At 37.2% G+C, this 23,613-nt stretch overlaps 1 protein-coding gene across 1 annotated transcript in view; it reads left to right on the forward strand.

Annotated features, from left to right (window-relative positions):
- Positions 1-23,613, forward strand: part of LOC136026199 (MFS-type transporter SLC18B1-like) — a 155,245-nt gene that overhangs the window by 100,014 nt on the left and 31,618 nt on the right. Inside the window, exon 8 of the mRNA XM_065702524.1 lies at positions 19,202-19,359. Within this exon, the coding sequence (XP_065558596.1) occupies positions 19,202-19,359 (158 nt within the window). The remainder of the gene's footprint in view (positions 1-19,201; positions 19,360-23,613) is intronic.

A 23,613-nucleotide genomic window follows, 5' to 3' on the forward strand; every position in this document is an offset into this window, starting at 1 on the left:
CTAAAAAACTAAAAAAAACTAAAAAAGGTAAAAACTAAAAGAACTAAAAAAGAAAAAAATAAATGACGAAACTCAAAGAGAAAGCGACCAGGACAAAAGGAATGTTCGATTAGCAATCAACAAAGCACCGGGACACAGGGAGTATAAATGACGACCAGGGCATAAGTAAAAAAAAAAAAAATATCTATATATATAAAAATAAGTTGTCTGTGGATCTGTGGATCGTGGATCAGGTGACGTCACCTGAAAAAACTGGATCAGGTGACGTCAAAACTGAAAAAACTAAAAAAAGGCAAAAACTACAAAAAAAACTAAAAACTAATAAAAAAAAATACACCGGGATACAAATGACGACCGGGACACAGGGAATATAAATGACGACCGGGACACAGGGACACAACTACAACGGGGACACCGGGGGAAACAGGGGGATATAAATGACGACCGGGACAAAAAAACTAAAAAGAAAAAAAAAATAAAAACTAATAAAAAAACTAAAAAATCTAAAAATCTAAATAAGCTAAAAAAGAAAAAAAAGGAAAAAAATAAAGGAGAAAAACAAAACTAAAAAACGAATGTATATACAGACCGGGACACCGGGATACAAATGACGACCGGGACACAGGGAATATAAATGACGACCGGGACACAGGGACACAACTACAACGGGGACACCGGGGGAAACAGGGGGATGTAAATGACGACCGGGACACCGGGACAGGGAATGGTCGATTAGCAATCACCATCAACAAAGCTCAAGGGCAATCATTAGAATCATGAGGTATAGATCTGAATACAGATTGTTTTCCCATGGACCATTATATGTTGCATGTTCAAGAGTCGGTAAACCTGACAATCTATTTATATGCAAAGACAATGGGACAGCAAAGAATGTTGTATAAGTTTTACGTAGTTAAAACCATATATATATATATATATATATATATATATATATATATATATATATATATATATATATATATATATATATATATATATATATATATATATATATATATATATATATATATATATATATATATATATATATATATATCTATAGACAATGGGACAGCAAAGAATGTTGTATAAGTTTTACGTAGTTAAAACCATATATATATATATATATATATATATATATATATATATATATCTATATTCACAGGTGGGACATAGGGACACAACTACAATGGCGCGTAACTATTATGGCGCGTAACGACTTACGCGCGCGGGGGGGCTTGGGGGGGCGCGAAGCGCCCCCACCAACTAGGTGTTGGGGTGGCGCGAAGCGCCACCCCAACAGCTAGTTTTTATATATATAGATATGTAGATAGAAGATAGATAGATATAGTCTTTGTTTAAATGCATATTTAAATATTTAGTTACTATAGGCCGTTCTTCCTTCTTTGCTAGGTCGCAGCTTTCGCTGCAATCATGTTTTTATATTGCACGAAGGAAAATCCTTCGACCTTTTTTATCTGTAACCATAGTTGAAGCGATAGCCACAACCTAAAAAAGAACGAACCCTGGCCCATAGTAACCCGAAATTGAAAACTAGTTTTAAAAAAAGTTATGAGAATTGCTGTAACCATGATTGCGAATTAAAGAACTTAGACTGCAACAACTTCCATAAAAGATACATAAAAAGGAGCTAAATGAGATAACGAGATATAGTCTCGGTAATTAATGCGTTTTTGATATACCAAAATGGTGTCCTTAATAAGCTTGATTCTGATGAGACTAAAGCTATTAAAAAAAGTGCAAGATCGGTTAGTTGAAGCTTTGAAAAGTGTTGCATAGGTTAATACGAGTGAAATTGTCTCAAATAAAATAAATAAAACTGGGGGCTTGCCACAGCTGCTTAGAATGTTTCAAGGTGCAAAATTTTCAGAGCCCCGTTAATATACAAATAGAAGAATAACGCGAATGGTCATGCCGAATTTCCGTGGAGTACAAGAGTACAAAAATGGTGTACCAAGTGTTTGTGTAGATTTTTGTAAGAATGAAACTCATCTAATAGAAGCGTAATCTGTTCTTTTTCTAGCTATTATTTTGATAGTGTGCTTATCTATGTCTATGATCAGTTTTTATGTTATGCCAATGAAAATTATGGCCATTCGAAAATGTATTTCTTCAGCTTAATGGCATCATTTGTTTGTTGTTTGTTTCAGGATTTCTCAAGTCTGTAAAGGTAAAAAATTTGGCCTGAAGTAAAAGCGCAAAAGAAATTGAGATATATCCAGTGTATCTTTTGTTTAGCTTGAAGAGATTTAGTTTAAAATGCGATTTTATCTAATTCTAACACAGTGAAAGATTTTCTTGTTTACTAGCTATGATCAAAAATCAGATCGAGATCAACTAAAAAATGTCTCATTCAGACGATTGCTTGGATCAATTATGGGAAGTGTTCGACGCAACTAAGTTTGTGGAAATTGAACTCAAGGAGATAGAGCCAGAAGTGTCTATCTACGATCAACTCATGATGTCTAAACCCAAGCCATTTTGTAATAAACACTTTAAAAAAACCCTCAGAAACTGGGCGAATGCCGTTGACAAACTAAAACAAATGTACGAGGAAAGGTTTCTTAATTTGGAGAAATACGAGATTGGAGAAGAGGAAATCTTTAATGCTTCGGGATACATCGCATCCCTAATTTGCTTAAAAAAGGGATTTGAGCCTTCAGTCTTGGAGTCACTGACAATCAGTGACTTTAATGGCGAATGTAAGGGTAATTATACGAATGACTTGCCAAATAGATTTTTTGAGTGTGGGTATTTTATTGTAAAGCCTCTTTCCTCATTCCCTGTTCAGATGATAGCTTTTACTCTCGAGGAAAAGATAATCTTAGACAATTATATTCAATATATTTGGCCAAAAATAGAGGCTGAACGGAGCGAGTCTAGGAAAAGGCTTTTCCCGATTATTGCGTCGAGTGGCATGTCATTTCTGCATAGTTTTCTAGATCACTGTAAGATAGGTTTTAGATGCAATCAGATTAGAAAAGTCTTTAGTGAACAATTGCCCAAAATACTTTTCCCTTGGTGCAAAGATCTGCTAGATATTTATTTGTGTCGTGATCCTTCAAATAGTTATGATTATGATGCAACTCTAGCTGCTGAGGCTGAAGACATGATGGATAGAGTTGTTAAAGCTTTGCTTCAACCTGCAACGGAAGAAGACTTGGTTGGAGAAAGCCTTGGTGAAAGTGTTCCTCTTGGAATTGAAGACCAAGTTTTGCATAACGACAGGGGAGTTGTTGGTCAAGTGATGGAATACATTGAAAGGAATCTTAGTCGAAAACCAACAATTTCAGATATAAAGAAAGACATTATTAGACAAGCTCTTAAAGCTTTGGACTTCGGTTGGGATTTTTATTCGGCTGGACGAATAAAAACGGACATTAAGAAGCAATTACGTTCTGTCTCTGTGGAATTTGCAAAGGAAGACAACTATCCAAGAAAAAAGACGTGTAAACAAAGCAAGAGGGAGAAGCAAAGCAGCATAAACATGAAGCTTTTATCTGAATCTGAAATGAAAGAATTTGTAAGACAATGTGATGATCTTTTTAATCAGTTTAAGACTGATTATCCTATTACGAATGACATCAACGGTTCCATTTACTTAAAAGATATCCGACGCTATGTACCTGATGGTAACAAACTAATGATTTATTCCATAAAAAACAGGTATATTTATGCGTTGCGCCAAAATCGATCTGAGGCAGTAGTTGATTACCTAGAAGAAAAGCTTGGTAGAAAAATGTCAAAATCAGATTACTCAAAAGTTAATTTTAACGCTGAAGTTGATTCCGCTTTTGAAAAATTAAAAATTACTTCATATCGTCCTTCTGCGCTATTAATTAGACGCGAGATTGAAAGAAGAATCAACAATCAAATGCCAAAAGATCAACAATTTAAATTCAGGAGCAGATGAATTCAGATAAGTGTCAGATTTTTGATACAGCAAATAATAACCTACTGCACAGAGCCACGGACGATGCTGAGTCTATACAAAGTACGAATTCAGTGTGTCGCTTCAATCTACCAGCATCAGAAGATTATTCTTGTGAAATTGATAGTGAAATGATTGAAATGGAACTAAATAACTTCAAAGATGACGGCGAAAATTGTTCCAGTAAAGAGAGTGATTGGCGTAATGAAAAGTCACTGTTAGTTGATTCTAGAAAAATATGTAGTGCGGATAACAAGATAATCCGGGTTGAAAACTTAAAATCAACTCAAGTAAATGAAGAATATACCTATTCTGAAACTTCTCTACCTCAAAACTATTATGAGGAACTCCCAAGCGAGAAAAAGAATAATCTTGGAATTATCGCTGAGGGTACATCAAATACTGAACAGTTGAATGCATTGTCCGCCAATTCAGAGTGTGAAATTAACAATAATCATGGATCCATCCCCGATAAAATTTGTGAAGAAAATAATCTTTCCAGCGGATCGCACTTCAAGGCTTTAAACGCTACTAGTAAGGAATTGTGTTTGAATAAATCAGACACGTTTCTTAATTTGCTTGCAAACTCAGATTCAGAAAAAATTTTGAACACAATTAATTCTAAAATGGGCAATTGCTCAAATAAGATGAAGGAGTTTCAACTAATACGAGCAGCGTCTGTGATGGATTACTTAGAAAGAATTCTTTCAAGAAAACTAAAAATGAGAGACTTAAGAAAGGATGCTATTGTGAATGCTTGTAACAATCTAAAATTCTTTACCATGAGACCTTCTTTAGCTTTAATAAAATATTTACTAAAATGTTTAGTTATACAGAGACAGTCAGGGGCGAAGATTGTAAAAGCTCAAGTCACTAAACAAAAGGGTTCAAATAAAAATAAAATAGACCAATCAGTGTCAAATGTAGGCATTATACGTGATGATATGGTAACCAAAGATGATCACAGTATCTGTACTGCTAGTGTCAAACCAGGCACTTGGTTTGAAGATGTAGACAAGGATGAATCTCCAATTAACAAAGTAGATCGATGGATTTCTCTAAAGGATAAAGAAGGGAAGAGTAAAGATCGACTGAACAAGAATGAAGATTCATTCAGAATTAGAGAAGATACAGAGCTAAGCACCTACAGTATGGATAATAGTATGATTAGCAAAGAGGATCTCAGCATCTGTGATGCTAGCTTCAAAGCAGATAAAATACAAATGAGTATTCCACCCAGTCTCTTCAATGGAAGTGATGCGTTTCAAAGTTCTGGCCTGAATACTGTGGAACTTTTGACTGGGTTGGAAGATGTGAACATGGATGAATCATCAATTATGAAAGTAGATCGATGGATTTTTCTAAAGGATAAAGAAGGGAAGAATAATGATTGACTGAATAAGAATGAAGATTCAGTTAGAATTAGAGAAGAGATAGGTTTAAGCACCTACAGTATGGATAATAGTATGATTAGCAAAGAGGATCTCTGCATCTGTGATGCTAGCTTCAAAGCAGACAAAATACAAATGAGTATTCAACCCAGTCTCTTCAAGGGAAGTGATGTGTTTCAAAGTTCTATCCTGAATACAGTGGAACTTTTGACTGGGTTGGAAGATGTGAATATGGATGAATCATCAAATATGAAAGTAGATCGATGGACTCTAAAGGATAAAGAAGGGAAGAATAATGATCGACTGAACAAGAATGAAGATCCATTTAGAATTAGAGAAGATACAGAGCTAAGCACCTACAGTATAGATTAGTATGATTAGCAAAGAGGATCTCAGCATCTGTGATGCTAGCTTCAAAGCAGATAAAATACAAATGAGTATTCCACCCGGTCTCTTCAATGGAAGTGATGCGTTTCAAAGTTCTGGCCTGAATACTGTGGAACTTTTGACTGGGTTGGAAGATGTGAACATGGATGAATCATCAATTATGAAAGTAGATCGATGGATTTTTCTAAAGGATAAAGAAGGGAAGAATAATGATTGACTGAATAAGAATGAAGATTCGGTTAGAATTAGAGAAGAGATAGGTTTAAGCACCTACAGTATGGATAATAGTATGTTTAGCAAAGAGGATCTCAGCATCTGTGATGCTAGCTTCAAAGCAGACAAAATACAAATGAGTGTTCAACCCAGTCTCGTCAAGGGAAGTGATGCGTTTCAAAGTTCTGGCCTAAATACTGTGGAACTTTGGACCGGGTCGGAAGATGTGAACATGGATGAATCTTTAGTTGAAGAGTAAATGAAAGAACTTATTTAAAGATAAAGAGACAAAATACCAATCGATTGTGCAAGAAGAATGACTGCTCGTTTAGGATTGGAGATGAGGCAGGGCTATAAGTAATTTCTGAGACCACATTATACCTGACAAAAAAAAAACAAAAAAAAAACTCGAAACAAAGAAAACACGAGGATATTTAAAGCCAATAAAAATGAAATGCAAATATTTCGGCCGACAATTCTACTCGAACCTCCTCGGTACAAAAATAAAAAAGGATCTTAAAAAACAACAATTAAAATAAATAAAAACCTAACTGTAAAAAAAATACCATTAAAATAAAATTTACTCTTTACAAGCAACGATGAAAGGGTAACTATATAAACAAGAGCTAAGAGCTCACATGGCACTTGTGACGAAGTCGGAAGTGCCAAGAGCCCATATAGTATGAGCTCTGGCAAAATTCTAAGAATCAATAGATTCAATAGATTTAAAAGGAAACCATAGGCCTAATGCCGGTCGGGATTTAAGATAAGAGCTCTGAGACACGAGGTCCTTCTAAATATCAATAGTCATTAAGATCCGATCACCCACTCGTAAGTTAAAAATACCTAATTTTTTCTAATTTTTTCTCTCCCTTCAGCCCCCCAGATGGTCGAATCAGGGAAAACAACTTTATCAAGTCAAATTTGTGCAGGTCCCTGACATGCCTACCAATTTTCACCGTCCTAGCACGTCCAGAAGCACCGAACTGGCCAAAGCATTGGACCCCCACCAACGATTCAGGAGTCATTAATAGTGATTCAGAGGTCATTCTTAAACAACTGAAACAAAAATCAAAGTTAGGTCATTATAAGGTTATAATTAGTTTTAAAAAGTAAAATTAATATGCAAATTTCATTTTAATTTTTCATGTACATTGAGCCAAATTCAAAACTTGCATTAATTCAAAAACGTTAAGAAATTAAATTAAAAAAAGAGTATTTTTATCAAACAGTTTGTGGTTCAAACAGTATCAAACAGCAACCCGGCTCAATGGTAACCAAAACTCAAGAAAATGGAATTTTCATACTAATAGCTACATCGAAAGAATTGAATTTTAATGCTGAATTAAAATATATAAAACTTGATTCATCAAGTTTAGTCTTACCCATCAAATGTTACGAGCCTGAGAAAAATTGCCTTATTTTAGAAAATAGGGGAAAACAACCACTAAAAGTCATAGAATCTTAACAAAAATCATATAATCAGATTCAGCGTATCAGAGAACCCTATTGTAAAAGTTTAAAGCTCCTATCTACAAAAATGTGGAATTTTGTATTTTTTGCCAGAAGGCTGATCACGGATGCGTGTTTATTTGTTTGTTTGGTTTTTTATGGCACTTTGTATTAACCAAGGGACATATAGCAATCGCAAATTCTGTCGGTCTGTCTGTCGGTCCCGGTTTTGCTACTCTAGGCATTTCCAGGTAAGCTAGGACGATGGAATTTGGCAGGCGTGTCAGGGCCTGCCAAATTTTCCCGATTTGACCATCTGGGGGGGGGAGTGGGAGGCCTGTTAATTCGGAAAAAATAGAAAAATAGAAGTATTTTTAACTTACGAACGGTTGATCAGATCTTAATGAAATTTGATGTTTGGAAGGATATCGTGTCTCATAGCTCTTATTTGATATTTAGATGGACCTCGTAACTCAGTTCTCTTATTTTAAATCTAAACCGGATCCAGCGTAATTGGGGGGGGGGGGCAGTTGGGGGAACCGGAAATCTTAGAGAATACTTAAAACAGTGAGATAAGGATGAAACCGGATGGGAAGAATAAAAACCTGTCTAAGATACATGACTGACATAACCGGACCGGATCTGCTCTCATTTGGGTAGTTGGGGGGGGGGGTGTAATTCTGAAAAAAATGAGGTATTTTTAACTTACGAACGGGTGAACAGATATCAATGAAATTTGATATTTAGAAGGATATCGTGTCTCAGAGCTCTTATTTTATATCCCAACCAGATCTGGTGACTTTGGGGGGAGTTGGGAGGGGAAAACTTAAAACTTGGAAAACACTTAGAGTGGGGAGATCGGGATGAAACTTGGTGGGAAAAATAAGGACAAGTCCTAGATACATGATTGACATAACCGGAACGGATCCGCTCTCTTTGGGGTAGTTGGGGGGGGGGATTAATTCCGAAAAATTAGAAAAAATGCGGTATTTTTAACTTACGAACGGGTGATCGGATATCTATGAAATTTTATATTTAGAAGGATAGAGCTCTTATTTTAAATGCCGACCGGATCTGGTGACATTGGGGGGGGGAGGGGGAAACCTAAAACTTGGAAAACACTTATAGTGGAGGGATCGGGATGAAACTTGGTGGGAAAAAAAAAGTACAAGTCCTGGATACATGATTGACATAACCGGAATGGATCCGCTCGCTTTGGGGTAGTTGGGGGGGGGGGGTTAATTCTGAAAAATTAGAAAAAAATGAGGTATTTTTAACTTACGAACGGGTGATTGGATCTGAATGAAATTTGATATTTAGAAGGATATCGTGTCTCAAAACTCTTATTTTAAGTCACGACCAGATCTGATGACATTGGGAGGAGTTTGGGGTGGGGGAACCTAAAATGATGGAAAACGCTTAGATTGGAGGAATCGGGATGAAACGTGGTGGAAAAATAAGCAGAAGTCTTAGATACGTGATTTACATAATTGGAACGGATCCGCTCTATTGGAGGGGGGGGGGGTTAATTCTGAGAGATTAGAAAAAATGACGTATTTTCAACTTACGAAGGAGTTATCGGATCTTAATGAAACTTCATATTTAGAAGGACCTCGTAACTCAGATGTCTTATTTTAAATCTCAACCAGATCCAGCGTAAATGGGGGGGGGGCAGTTGGGGGTACTGGAAATCTTTGAAAATACTTAAAGCGGTGAGATCAGGATGAAACTGGATGGGAAGAATAAAAACCTGTCTAAGATACGTGACTGACATAACTGGACCGGATCTGCTCTCTTTGGTGGAGTTGGGGGGGGGGGGTAATTTTGAAAATGGAGGTATTTGTAACTTACGAAAGGGTGACCAGATCTTAATGAAAATTGATATTTAGAAGGATCTTGTGCTTTAAAGCTCTAATTTTAAATTCTGACCAGATCTTGTGACATTGGGGGGATGGGAGGGGGAAACCGGAATTTTGGAAAACGTAAGAATTGGGGTATTTTTATCTCACGAATAGGCGATCCGATCTTAATGACATTTGATATTTAGAAGGAATTCATGTCTCAGAGCTCTTATTTCAAATCCTGACCAGATCTTTTGACATTGGGGGGAGTTGAAGGGGAAAATCTTGGAAAACACTTTGAATGGAGGAATCGGGATGGAGCTTGGTGGATAGAATAAGCAAATGTCCTTGATACGTGATTGACGGAACCGTACTGGATTCGCTCTCTTTGGGAGAGTTTGGGGGAGGGGTTCAGTGGTTTGGCGAGTTTGGTGCTTCCGGACGTGCTAGGACGATGAAAATTTGTAGGCGTGTCAGGGAGCTGTACAAATTGACTTGATAAAGTCGTTTTCCCAGATTCGACCATCGGGGGGGGGGCTAAAGGGAGAGGAAAAATTAGAAAAAATTAGGTATTTATAACATTGAGTGGGTGATCGTATCTTAATGAATTTTGCCATTTAGAAGGACATCGTGACTCAGAGCTCTTATTTTATATCCTGACCGGCATTAAGCCTCTTAATTTCCTTTTAAATCAGTCTATTGATTCATAGAATTTTGTTAGAGCTCATACCATATGATCTCTTGGCTCTTAGCTCTTCATGCCTCGTCACAAGTGCCATATGAGCTCTTAGTTCTTGTTGTTTTTGCTTTTTTGTTTTTTCTTTCCCCAGGGGTGATTTTATCGACCCAGTGGTCCTAGAATCTTGCAAGAGGGCTCATTCTAACGGACTTGAAAAGTTTTAGTGCCCTATTTAAGTGACCAAAAATTGGGCGGCATCTAGACCCCCTCCCACGCTAATTATTTTCTCATAGTCACCGGATCAAAATTCTGATATAGCCATTTTATTCAGCGTAGTCGAAAAACCTTATAACTATGTCTTTGAGGACGACTTACACCCCCACAGTCCCCATTGGAGGGTCTACAAGTTACAAACTTTGACCAGTGCTTACCTATAGTAATGGTTGTTTGGAAGTGTACAGATGTTTTCAGGGGGAATTTTAGGTTGGGGGTTGATAAGAGGGGGATATGTTGGGGTAACTTTCCTTGGAGGAATTTGTCATGGGGGAGGAAAATTTTCATGAAGGGAGTGCAGGATTTTCTATAATTATTTGAAAAATAATGAAAAAATTAATGTGAAAAGTTTTTTCAACTGAAAGTAAGGAGAAGCATTAAAACTTAAAACGAACAGAAATTATTACGCATATGATGGGCTCACCTCCTCCTAATACCCTGCTCTTTACGCTAAAGTATTTTTAGTAATTTCAACTATTTAATCTAAGGCCTTTGTGATTCAGGGGTCACTGTTAAGGAATTGGGACAATATTTAAGCAATATTCAAGCAATAGTTTCTAGCATTATTTAAAAAAAAAAAACAATGAGAAAATAAATATGAAAAAATCATATTGAATTCATATTAAATAATAAACAAATCATATCGTAGAAAGAATGATCTTTCTACCGGGCAAAAAAAAGACAAAAAGAAACATGCAAAATTACAATTTTTTTGTACATAGGAATTTGAAACCTTTACACTAGAGTCCTCTGCGTATGCTAAATCTGACAGTGTTATTTTCATTAAGATCACTTGATGTTATGGAGGAGTTTCTACGGCTTTTGTGATTCAGGGGTCATTCTTAAGAAATTCGGACAAAATTTAAGTTCTAGTGTAAAGAGCGAGGTACTGACAAGGGGGTGAACCCCCTCATATACGTAATAAAAACTTGAGAATACAGAAGTTCGTTACGTAAGCTAATTTATAAGATACGTATATCTTTTACTAATAAAAACATTTGTAAAAAATTAAAACTTCTAGTTGCCTTTTCAAGTAACAAAAAAATCGGAGAGCAACTAGGCCTCCTCCCCCGCTCCTTTTTTTCTCAAAATAATTCGATCAAAACCGTGAGAAAACCATTTAGCCAAAAAAAAAAATGCAAATTTCTTTTTAAATATTCATCTGCGGAGAGCTAAAATCAAAACATGCATTGATTCAAAAACGTTCAGAAATTAAATAAAAAACAAGTTTTTTAACGGAAAGTAAGGAGCGGCATTAAAACTTAAAACGAACAGAAATTACTTCGTATATGAAAGGGGCTGCTTCCTAATCAACGCCCCGCTCTTTACGTTAAAATTTTTTATTGTTTTAAAAAGTAGAATTAACAGAAAGAGAGATCGATTTTAAGAGAAGAGAGATCTATCGAGAGAAAGCGAAAGATCTTTCGGTCAATTCTACCTTATTAAACAGTAAAAAAATTTAGCGTAAAGAGCGGGGCGTTGAAAAGGGAACAGCCCCTTTCATACACTGAGTAATTTCTCTTTTTTTAAGCTTTAATGTGGCTCCTTACTTTCAGTTAAAGAAGACTAGTTTTGATGGCACTTGGTATTAATCAAGTGACATATAGCGATCAAAATTCTGTCGGTCTGTCTGTCCCGGTTTTGCTACTTCAGGCACTTCTAGGCAAGCTAGGACGATGAAACTTGGCAGGCATATCAGGGACCGGACCAGATTAAATTAGAAATAGTCGTTTTCCTGAGAAAAAAAATTAGGTATTTTTAACTTGCGAAAGTGATCGTATCTTAATGAAATTTCATATTTAGAAGAACCTCGAAACTCAGGTATTTATTTTTTATCCCCACCGGGTTCAATGTTATTAGGGGGGGGGAATCTTTGAAACGCTTAAAGAGGAGAGATCAGGATAACTTGGTGGAAAGAATAAGCACAAGTCCAAGATAGGTGACTGACATAACCGGACTGCATCCACTCTCTTTCTTGGAGTTTGGGGCGGGGGAGTATTTCGGAAAAATTAGAAAAAGGAGGTATTTGTAACTTACGAACGGGTGATCAGATCTTAATGAAATTGGATATCTAGAAGGATCTTGTGCTTTAAACTCTCATTTTAAATACCGACCAGATGTGGTGACATTGAAGGGAGTTGTAGGGTGAGCCGGAATTTTTGGAAAACGGTAAATCGAGGTATCTTACGAATTAGCGATCGGATCTCAATAATACTTGATATATAGAAGAGTATTATGTCTCAGATGCTCCATTTTCAATTCGAATTGGATCCGGGGACATAGAGGGCTGGAGGGAGGAAACAGAAATCTTGGAAACCGGAAATCTTGGAAAACGCTTATAGTGGAGATATCAAGATGAAACTCGATGAGAAGAATAAACACAAGCTTTAGATACGAGATTGACATAATTCGTACGGATCCGTTCTCTCTGGGGATCTGGGGGTTGTTAATTTGGAAAAATTAGAAAAATTGAGGGATTTTTAACTTAAGAACGGTTGACCGGATCTTAATGAAATTTGATATTTAGAAGGACTTAATGTCTCAGAGCTCTTCTTCCAAATCCCGACCAGACCTGTTGACATTGGGGGGAGCTGGTCGGTGAAACCAGAAATCTTAGAAAATGCTTATAAATGTCAAATATATGTGACTGACGTAACCGGACGGGATCCGCTCTCTTTGGGGGAGTTAGGTTGTGGGGTTCAGTGCTTTGGCGAGTTTGGTGCTTCTGGGCGTGCTAGGACGATGAAAGTTGGTAGGCGTGCCAGGGAGCCGTACAAATTGACTTGATAAAGCGTTTTCCCCGATTCGAACATCTGGGGGGCTGAAGGGAGAGGAAAAATTAGAAAATTTGAGGTATTTTTAACTTTCGAGTGGATGATCGGATCTTAGTGAATTTTAATATTTAGAAGGACCTCGTGACTCATAGCTCTTATTTTAAATCCAGACCGGCATTAAGCCTCTGATTTTCCTTCTAAAGCAAGCTATTCATTCTTAGAATTTTGCTAGAGCCCGTACCATATGTGCTCTTGGCTCTTCCGACCTCGTCACAAGTGCCATATGAGCTCTTAGCTCTTGTTTTTTTATTTAATTTCTGAACTTTTTTGAATTAATACATGTTTCATTTTGGCTCTCCGTACATAAATTATTAAAAGGAAATTTGCATATTAATTCTTTTTTTGGCTAAATGACTTTCTCTTAGTTTTGATCAGACGATTTGGAGCAAAAAGGGGTGGGGGAGGAGGCCTAATTGCCATCCAAAATTTTGGTTACTTGAAAAGGCAACTAGAACTTTTAATTTTTAACGAACATTTTTATTAGTAAAAAATATACGTAACTTACGAATTAACTTACGTAACGAACTTTTATATTCTTGTATTTTTATTATGTATATGAGGGGGTTTGTCCCCTCGTTAATGCTTCACTCTTTACACTTAAGCTTAAATTTGTCCCAACTCTTTAAGAATGACCCCTGAATCAGAAAGGCCGTAAAATAAATAGTAGAAATTACTAAAAATACTTCAGCGTAAAGAGCGAGGTATTTAGGAGGAGATGAACCCCTTATATGCGCAATAATCTCTGTTCTTTTTAAGTTTGAATGCTGCTCCTTACTTTCAGGTGAAAAAACTTTTTCGTACTTATTTTTTCATTGTTTTTTATAATAATGCTAGAAAATCCGGCGCCCTCTTCGTTGAATTTCTCTTCTCTCATTACATATTCCTCCAAGGAAAGATCATCCCTCGTAGCCCCCCCCCTCGACTCCCCAACCCAAAATAATCCCACTGAAAAACGTCTGTACACTTCCCAATAACCATTACTATATATAAACACTGGTCAAAGTTTATAACTTGCAGCCCCTCTTCTGGGATTGGGGGGAGGGGGGAGGAGTAAGTCATCCTGAAGACATATTTATTATGGTTTTCGACTATGCTGAACAAAATGGCTATCTCAAAATTTTTATCCGTTGAATTTGGAAAAACATGAGCGTGGGAGGGGGCCTAGGTGCCTCCAATTTTTCGGTCACTTAAAAAGGGCACTAGAATCTTTCATTTCAGTTAGAATGAGCCCTTTTGCGACATTCTAGGACCACTCGGTCGATACGATGACCCCTGGGGAAAAAAAAATAAACACGCACCCGTGATCGGTCTTCTGGAAAAAAAATACAAAGTTCCACATTTTTGTGGAACTGATAAGAGCTTGAAACTTTTACAGCATGCTTCTCTGATACGCTGAATGCGATGGTGTAATTCTATGACTTTTAGGGGGTGTTTCCCCCTAGTTTCCAAAATAAGGCCAATTTTCTCAGGCTCGTAACCTTTGATGACAAAGACTAAATTTGATGAAACTTATATATCTAAAATTAGCATAAAAATCTGATTCTTTTGATGTATCTTTTAGTATCAAAATTCCATTTTTTAGAGTTTCGTTTACTATTGAGCCGGGTCGCTCCTTACTACAGTTCGTTACCACGAACTGTTTGATTAAATGCTAAGATTGGCCGGAAAATAGCACAAACAAATTAATACTCATTTCGACCATTATTTTACAAAATTCGAACTTTAGCATAAAGAGCGAGGTATTGACGAGGGAGCGAACTTCCTCATATATGTAATATGAGGGTGTTTGCCCCCTCATCAATACCTCGTTCTTTAAGCTGAAGTTCGAGTTTTGTTCCAATTCCTTAAGAATGACCCCTGAATCACGAATGTCGTTTAATTAGAATAAATTCCTCCTTTGAAATTGCCAAAAATGCTTTAGCGTAAACAGCGAGGTATCGACGAGTGGACGGACCCCCTCATATACGTAATAATTTATTTTCGTTTAAGTTTTAATCTTACTCTTTACTTTCAGCTAAAAAAAACTTGTCTTTTAAGTTTAATTCCGGATCGTTTTTCAAATAATGCTGGGATATCCGGTGGCCCCATTATAGAAATTCTCTTCCCCCATAGAAAATTTTTCCATGGGAAGACCCTCCCACGTATCCCAATCACCCCCCACTAGAAAAAAATCTCCTGAAAACGTCTGTATACTTACCAATAACAAATTCTATATATAAACAATGGGCAAAGTTCGTAACTTGTAGCCCTTCCCCCAGGGACTGAGAGGGATTAAGTTGTCCTCAAAGACATAGTTACTCGATATTTCGACTATGCTGAACAAAATGGCTATCTTAAAATTTTGATCCGGTGACTTTGAGAAAAACGAGCGTGGGAGGGACCTAGTTGCCTTCCAATTTTTTTGGTTACTTAAAAGGGCACTAGAACTTTTAATTTTCTTTTGAAAGTGCCCTCTCGCTGAATTCTAGGACCACTGAGTCGATACGATCACCCCAGGAGAAAAAAAATACACACATCTATGATCTTTCTTCTGGCAAAGAAATACAAAATTTCACATTTGTGCAAATAGGAGCTCGAAACTTCTACAGTGGGGTTCTCTGATACGCTGAATCTAATGTTGTGATTTCATTAAGATTCCATTACTTAGGGGGTGCTTCCCCTTTTTTTCGAAAATAAGGCAAATTTTCTCAAACTTTTGATGGGTAGGACTAAACTTAATGAAACTCAAATATTTAAAGTCGTTATAAAGATCCGATTCTTCTAATGTATCTATTGGTATTAAAATTCTGTTTTTAAGGGTTTCGGTTACTATTGAGCCGGGTCGCTCCTTAGCCTACTTATAGTTCGCTACCACGAACTGTTTGACATCAAAAAAGTTAAGTTTCCTTTCCCTTGTAGTTAAAATTAAGCTGACTTTGATGAGACATATGGATCAACTGATTGTCTGTTAGTTCTGGATAATGAACGCCTTTCTCAAAGAGAAATGCATTTATTTCTGGAAAAAGGACGCTAAACGGTTTTAGAACTTCCCCTCTTGATAACTAGCGTACCTTGTTACGAAGCTGAAGCTCAGCGTACTCACTCTCTATTTCAAATAAAAATATTTTGAATTCGCGATGATTATGAGTTTTAGCTAAAATGGAGTTGATAATAGCAATCACTAATCCTTAAATTGAAAAATTTCCTCCGGAAATTTTTCGCACGAAGCGCTTCTTGATGAACGATATAATGATAAAATATCCTTTGGTTAATTTTGTCTTAATTTTTTATTTTTTTTGTAATTAATTTTGTCACCAAGAAACCTTTTTTCTTACGCTTGTTATACTTTTGCCCCATCTGTTGAAATTGACACAATTTTATCGAGGAGAAGATGATGGTTATCCATACAGTCAATCACAGCACTTGCAATATCTTCTTACGGGTCTGGTCTTTGAGGGATTAAATAAAAAAAACAAGTTTTTTAAACTGCAAGTAAGGAGCGACAGTAAAACTTAAAACGAACAGAAATTACTTCGTATATGAAAGAGGCTGCTTCCTCATCAACGCCCCGCTCTTTACGCTAAAGTTTTTTACTGTTTTAGAAAGAAGAATTGAGAGAAAGAGTCAAACTTTAGCGTAAAGAGCGGGGCGTTGATGAGGAAGCAGCCTCTTTCATATACGAAGTAATTTCTGTTCGTTTTAAGTTTTACTGTCGCTCCTTACTTGCAGTTTAAAAAACTTGTTTTTTTTATTTAATTTCTGAACGTTTTTGAAGTAATGCATGTTATTATTTTCCAGCTGTACTTTTTAAATTAAAAAAATACTTTAGTGTAAAGAGTGAGGAGTTGCGGAGGGGACAACCTCTTTCATTTACGGAATAATTTTGTTCGCTTTAAGTTTTAATGTCGCTCCTTACTTTCCGTTTAATTTTTCTTTTATTTAATTTCTGAACGCTTTTGAATTAATGCATGTTTTATTTTGTCTCTCCACAATAATTAATTCATGAATAATTAATTATTAATTGTTAGTAATAATTAAGTAAAAAAATTAAGATCAATAATCATCTCAAAATTAACACAAGCAAATATTATCATAAATCAAAGTGTAGCTAATTTCACGTGTAAAGCTTAGAGTATTAAGATGAAAAGGGTGTCAAATGCACACATCAACAATATTTTTGGAACGGCTTAACGTGTCAAGGCGAAATTTCCGGGGCATCATGAAAGTGATGTTCAACTGAACAAATATGCACATTTTAATATGCACAATCTAATTTCAGGTATGTGGTCAATTTTCGGGGTGATTTTTGGAGCTTCCATCTGTATGTTCGCCATAGATTGGCCCAAAGTTGAAATATTTAAACTTTTATATCTAAACTGACCTACCAAATAATGCTAGTAAATCCTGCTCTCCCTTCATGGAAATTTTCTTCTCCCATTACAAATTCTCGAAGGAAAGTTCCCTCAGCATATCCCCCTCTTCTCAACCCCTCCCCCAAACCAAAAAAATCCTCCTGAAAACGCCTGTATACTTCCCAATAACCATTACTATATGTAAGCACAGGTCAAAGTTTGTAACTTGTTGCCCCTCCCACGGGGACTGTGGGGGAGTAAGTCGTCCCCAAAGACATAGTTATAAGGTTTTTCGACTACGCTGAATAAAATGGCTATCTCAGAATTTTGATCCGTTGACTTTGGGAAAATAATTAGCGTGGGAGGGGGCCTAGGTGCCCTCCAATTTTTTTGGTCACTTAAAAAGGGCACTAGAACTTTTCATTTCCGTTAGAATGAGCCCTCTTGCAACATTCTAGGACAACTGGGTCGATACGATCACCCCTGGGGAAAAAAAAAAAAAACAAAAAAACAAAAAAACAAATAAACACGCATCCGTGATCTGCCTTCTGGCAAAAAATGCAAAATTCCACATTTTTGTAGATAGGAACTCGAAACTTCTACAATAGGGTTCTCTGATACGCTGAATCTGATGGCGTGATTTTCGTTAAGATTCTATGACTTTTAGGGGGCGTTTCCCCCTATTTTCTAAAATAACGCAAATTTTCTCAGGCTCGTAACTTTTGATGGGTAAGACTAAACTTGATGAAACTTATATATTTAAAACCAGCATTGAAATGCGATTCTTTTGATATAGCTATTGGTATCAAAATTCAATTTTTTAGAGTTTTGGTTACTATTGAGCCGGGTCGCTCCTTACTACAGTTCGTTACCACGAACTGTTTGATAATAATCCTAGTTCTTCTTTAAGGCTTGAATGAACTTAAAAAAAAATGAAACTTGTGTTGTATCATTTATGTCACAAGACTTGTCAGCTGTTATTGATAAAGCCAATAACACCAATTTCAGATATTGGATATGCTGTGTGTTTGTATTTGAACTAATTCCAATTGTTCGGTCTTTCATGATTTGAAAGGAAATGGTAACTCTTTAATTGTTTTGCTGCTTTGTTCTTAAAATTTTTTAACTTAAACAAAGAAATCATAAGAGTTCTCGATTTATAGAAGAATTTCGTTCATCAAAATAAGAGGTAATTATTTTCTCACTTAGTTTTTTTTTACTGGAAATATTATTGCGCCTTCCGAGGATATCTGTGCCAGAGCCGCACTTAGGGATCAAATAGCCACATGGGGCTCCGGAGCCGCACTCTGCCGACCACTGACCTAGGGTAGGCTGCATTAAACCATCTTGCAAGGAACACTATAAGCATGGTGAGAAGTCGAAAGGATTTTGACGAGAATCTGATAAGTTTCAAAAGGTAAAATCGTGCCAACCATGTTGGTATTTTGGATAAAATCGTAAAAGCCACACAATATCTGGGGGAAGGTGTCATAATAGGAGCTCGTATTCTAAAAATAATAATTATAGAAATGAAATCAACCTGAATACAAAGGAGCGTAAGTGTAGTTTTATTTCTGTAATTACTGCTTTTCTCTCTGTTTTTCATTTATTTTTTTTACTGTACTTCCTACGGTTTTATATTTTTTTTTTACTAATTATTTTTCTATTTTGGGAGAAAATTTTGTTCACTAGTTTAAAAGCATCTTTTATCTCTGTTTATTATTCCTTTTTTCAATTTGCTGCTTTTATTTGTCCATTTTTAGTTATTCCTTTTCTCTCTTTTGTTACTTTATTATTATTATGTCACATTTAAGTTGCTGTTTTTTCTAAAAAATATGCGTTTTTCAGATGATTATGAAAAAGATGGCCGTCCTAAACCAACATTTAAGGATATTCTTCGCCTATTAACAATTCCTGCTATTTGGATCCCTTTTATGACATTTATTGTGTCTACAATGTCCAATGGATTTCTATCTATTAACCTGGAACCCAAAGTTTTACGTACAGTAAGTATGCTTAACAAATCATAACTTGTATTTTCGTCTTAGAATACGTCTACATCGAGTTATCTGCAGAGTTGCCTTTGGTCAGCCCTCATAGCCCCAAGACACTCAACGGCTTACACGTGTTTGATCCGAAAACTACTCTAGGGGTCCAATTCACGAAAATAAAGGGAACATGGGTTGAGGACAAATATTTTTTCAGTATTTTCCTAATTTAAAGGAAATGGGAACTTCCTGGGAGGGTGTAAAGAGGGAGACTTTAAATAGATTAGGTTGGAAGAGGAGCGTGCGTGGCTCTGTTGGCCTCAGGCGGCTTGGTGCTGCAGTGAGTTATTAGTAGTAGTAGTAGTAGTTTTCCTAATGGGGGAAAAACAATCTTTAACCCTTTCAGACCTGAACCAAGAAGGAGTTGCGTAAAAATTCTGAAAATAGCAGAGAGTGATCCTGGAGGTTCAACTAGAACAGGTTTATTTTTTTTAAATTTTTATTTCATTCCATATCCAAAATGTGAATGGTTACCATATGGTCACGTCAGGTATATACAGATACTATTTTAGGTGAAAATTTGTGAAACAGTTGCAATCTGAGTTCAAACACAGTCGAACTTTGCACTTCGAACACATGATTCGACTGGTTCCACCCCTAACGCACTTCTCATAGCGACACCTTCCCTTTTCAGTTGTATCCGGAAAATGCGAGGTCTGGTCAAACCTCACTGATTCCGAAGGCATCCCGTCTCGTGAGGTGTAGTCGTATTGCGCTTGGTCACTGATAAGGATGGTCTTCCAACTCGAGGACTTTGAGATACGCCAGTAAGAACCAACCCACGAGCAATGTCAATTTTGAAGTAAAGCAGAGACATGTGCTGAACATTGATCTGCTTACACTGTCGGCGGTGTATCAGCCAGGCGTTGTTCACAGCCATGTCAAAACAGTAGTACACAATCCTCATATACCATTTCTTAGAGCGAATGTCAGTCCTGTAAAGCTCCAGGAACATGTCAGCAAGATCTACGCCCCCCATTGATTTGTTGTAGTCACGGACGATTCGGGGGCGATCAACTTCGACGTATTTCCGTGTTGTGCCATCCCATCTCTGACACTTATCAATTGGGGTGACTGCACAGTATGAAGAAGCCAAATGGACTGGTTTGTTGTCATACCATTTTACTACCGATACTTCTGAATGTCTTTCAAAACGGAAGTCCACTGACCCTCGTCCTTTCTTCTTCATGTTGGCGTCGGTATCTAGAACAGCGCCCCTCATTCTGTTGTTGCGTATCGTACCACATGACTCGATGCCATATTCAACCCGGAGCTTGTGAATGAGATCGATGCCAGTATAGAAGTTATCAAAGAACAACTTGAAGTTCATGAACCTTGGCAGGTTTTCTACAAGCCGAAGGACAACGTCAGTACCTTGGCCAAGTCCAGAAATTTCAACAGCTCCTTTTCCTGTATATATCTCTATGTCATACACTATTCCGCTGATGCCGGCTCTCGTGAAAACCTTTACACCCCACGAGTGGGGCTTGTCCTTCAAGTACTGTCGAAATCCAATTGTTCCTTTGAATGGGATCATCTGTTCGTCAATACTTTGGATCTCTTCAGGGTCTATTTTTTCAGATTCTCCCTGAATGCGTCGTATAGTCTTCTGATCTTGAACAGTTTATCATGACCAACCTCCCCTTTCGGTATCATTAAGGTGTCATCGGAAATGTGGAAAAAAGACCTCAAGCTGATGAACCTATCTCTGCTCATGGTATCAGCCACCGGGGAATATCGTATTCCATTCTCCCAGTACTTCTAATAGCCGGAAGTTTGAGAATGCTCATAAGCATTTGAACTCCAAGAAATCTGCGCAGCTCTTCAATGGAAAGTTTCAGAGCAAGATTCTTCTTTCTCATGACATTCAGATTCGTTTGGTCCGCAATGTTTGAAAGAATGTCTTCTGTGATAAACATTCGGAAGAGATCAAGGGGCGTCTGTACCTCGTCATAGTGTGGTATAGAACCCTTCCATGTAATATTTCGAGGTTCGGGCTCCGTTTTTATCCACTTGTATTGCTTTGCCTCCTTCGCTACCTTCTTTTTTGCTACTGGTTTTGCCGTGACCTGAGGAGCATCAGTTGGAGTTACTAGACCGGCCACTGCTTGGGAAGGAGCATTTTTTTGAGCTCTTGTAAGGACAAAGGGTTCAGCAGGTGCAGTAACTGTTGCTGACTGTATTGCAGAAGAAGCTGACACTGGTGCTGATGATGTGCTTGAAGAACTGTTTGACGCTTTTGTATCATTCAAGCCCGGGAGAGGCAAATCGAATTGATCCGTGTCATCGCCATTGTCTAACTCGAACCTGCCAAGCATTGCTAAGGGGATGTCGTCTGTGTGGTCGATATCCTCTTCATCTCTTCCGTCTTCATTGTCATAACAGTTGAGAGAACTTAAAGGCTGAAATTCTTGATCTGGATTGTCTGGTGCCCAGTTTGGATCGTCGTCGTCGGAAGAGATATCGAGATCTGAATCACAATCAGGTATGAATAAAAGCCTTGCTGCTTCTTCTGCAGTCTTGGTAACTCTTCTACTTCTTTCCTTGATCAGTCTCTCTTCCAAGGGCTTGGGACCATGACCTCTCATGGAATCAGAGCTCGTGCTTGGATCAGCTGAAAAGAAATTCAAGGTAAGTGCATCACTTAATAATAACAATAATAATAGTATATTGCAATAAAATAGGCCATTGGCCTCAACACTTACCTGAGGCATCCCACAAAATAGCTTTTTTACCCTTGTTTCAGTAAAAAGGAGGAACAGAAAGAAAATGTGCCTATTCCCGACCATAAAAAGGACTTGCTGCCTCGTTTGCTGTACAAATCTGCCTAGGTATGGTTTGGCACTGAATGTCTGACGTGACCATTTGGTAACCGATCGTTAGCAACCTTGTTTGCGGCTAAAATACAGCTCAGAATTAGACTAGTGATATCTCATTCGAAAGAACGCATTCTTAGCTACAAAATAAGATCATAATCAGGCTCTGAACTTACCAGAAACGTCCAGGTCATCGAGGTCGAAATCTGCACCTTTCCTCTTTTTCGACATTTCATGTTTTGTCTAAACTTGGACGCTCGCTCGACCGCTCGGGTAAAGCCTTGAGGGACAATAAATTCAAACGCGACAGAGTCAAGCAAGCGCTATCTAGTGGAAAAGAAATCACGGTTGTGACTTTGTCGAGTCGAGAGAAAAAAAATAGGAGGCGAGCGGTATCCGTATGGTGACCACAGGCATGAAAGGGTTAAATAATAATTGGGTGTATTTTTCATATCTACCCCACGCCCAGTTGGTGTCCCTGTTTGTATCGCAGAAGAGTTCAAAAATAGTAGAGCATACTCCTCGTGATATATTTTCGCACCAAAGTTTAATAGCTTCGTTTTTTTTCCAAAAGCTTTATATTACTAGATATACGAGAGGGCCTAGTGACCTTTCAACCTCTCCTTTAGCGATAAAATTTTGATCTATATTTCAATGATTCAAGAATAAATGCTCATGTAATGAAAAGTTGAAATTTTATCATAATGCGTTGAGAATATATGGACTAATTTTGCTGATTTGATCTTTTGACTTTTTTTTAACTTTGTTAATGTATTTTATTATTTAATTTTATTGATAAGTTTATTCTAATTTTGCTATTTTTTACAAAAGTGGTTTCAGCTGAAATGTTTTCAAAGGCAAATTAGTAAAAAGGGAAGAGAAACAAACACATGTTTTAAAATGAATTTCGTAACTAGTGCCTTGACGCAAGTAATCTTCTGCTTGGTTTTTATGGCACTTGGTATTAACCAAGTGACATATAGCAATCGCAAATTCTGTCGGTCTGTCTGTCGGTCCCGGTTTTGCTACTTTAGGCACTTCCAGGTAAGCTAGGACGATATAAATTTGGCAGGCGTATCAGGGACCGGACCAGATTAAATTAGAAATGGTCGTTTTCCTGATTTGACCATATGGGGGGAGTGGGGGGCCCGTTAATTCGAAAAAAAAGAAAATTGAAGTATTTTTAACTTACGAACGGTTGATCAGATCTCAATGAAATTTGATGTTTGGAAGAATATCATTTCTCAAAGCTATTATTTTAAATCCCGACCGGATCTGGTGACATTGGGGGAAGCTGGGAGGGGGAAACCTAAAATATTAGAAAACACTTAGAGTGGAGGGATTGGGATGAAACTTGAAGGGAAAAATAAGCACAAGTCCTAGATACATGATTGAC

Source organism: Artemia franciscana, chromosome 4 (genome assembly GCF_032884065.1).
Source record: "Artemia franciscana chromosome 4, ASM3288406v1, whole genome shotgun sequence".
NCBI classification, from domain to species: Eukaryota; Metazoa; Arthropoda; class Branchiopoda; order Anostraca; family Artemiidae; genus Artemia; species Artemia franciscana.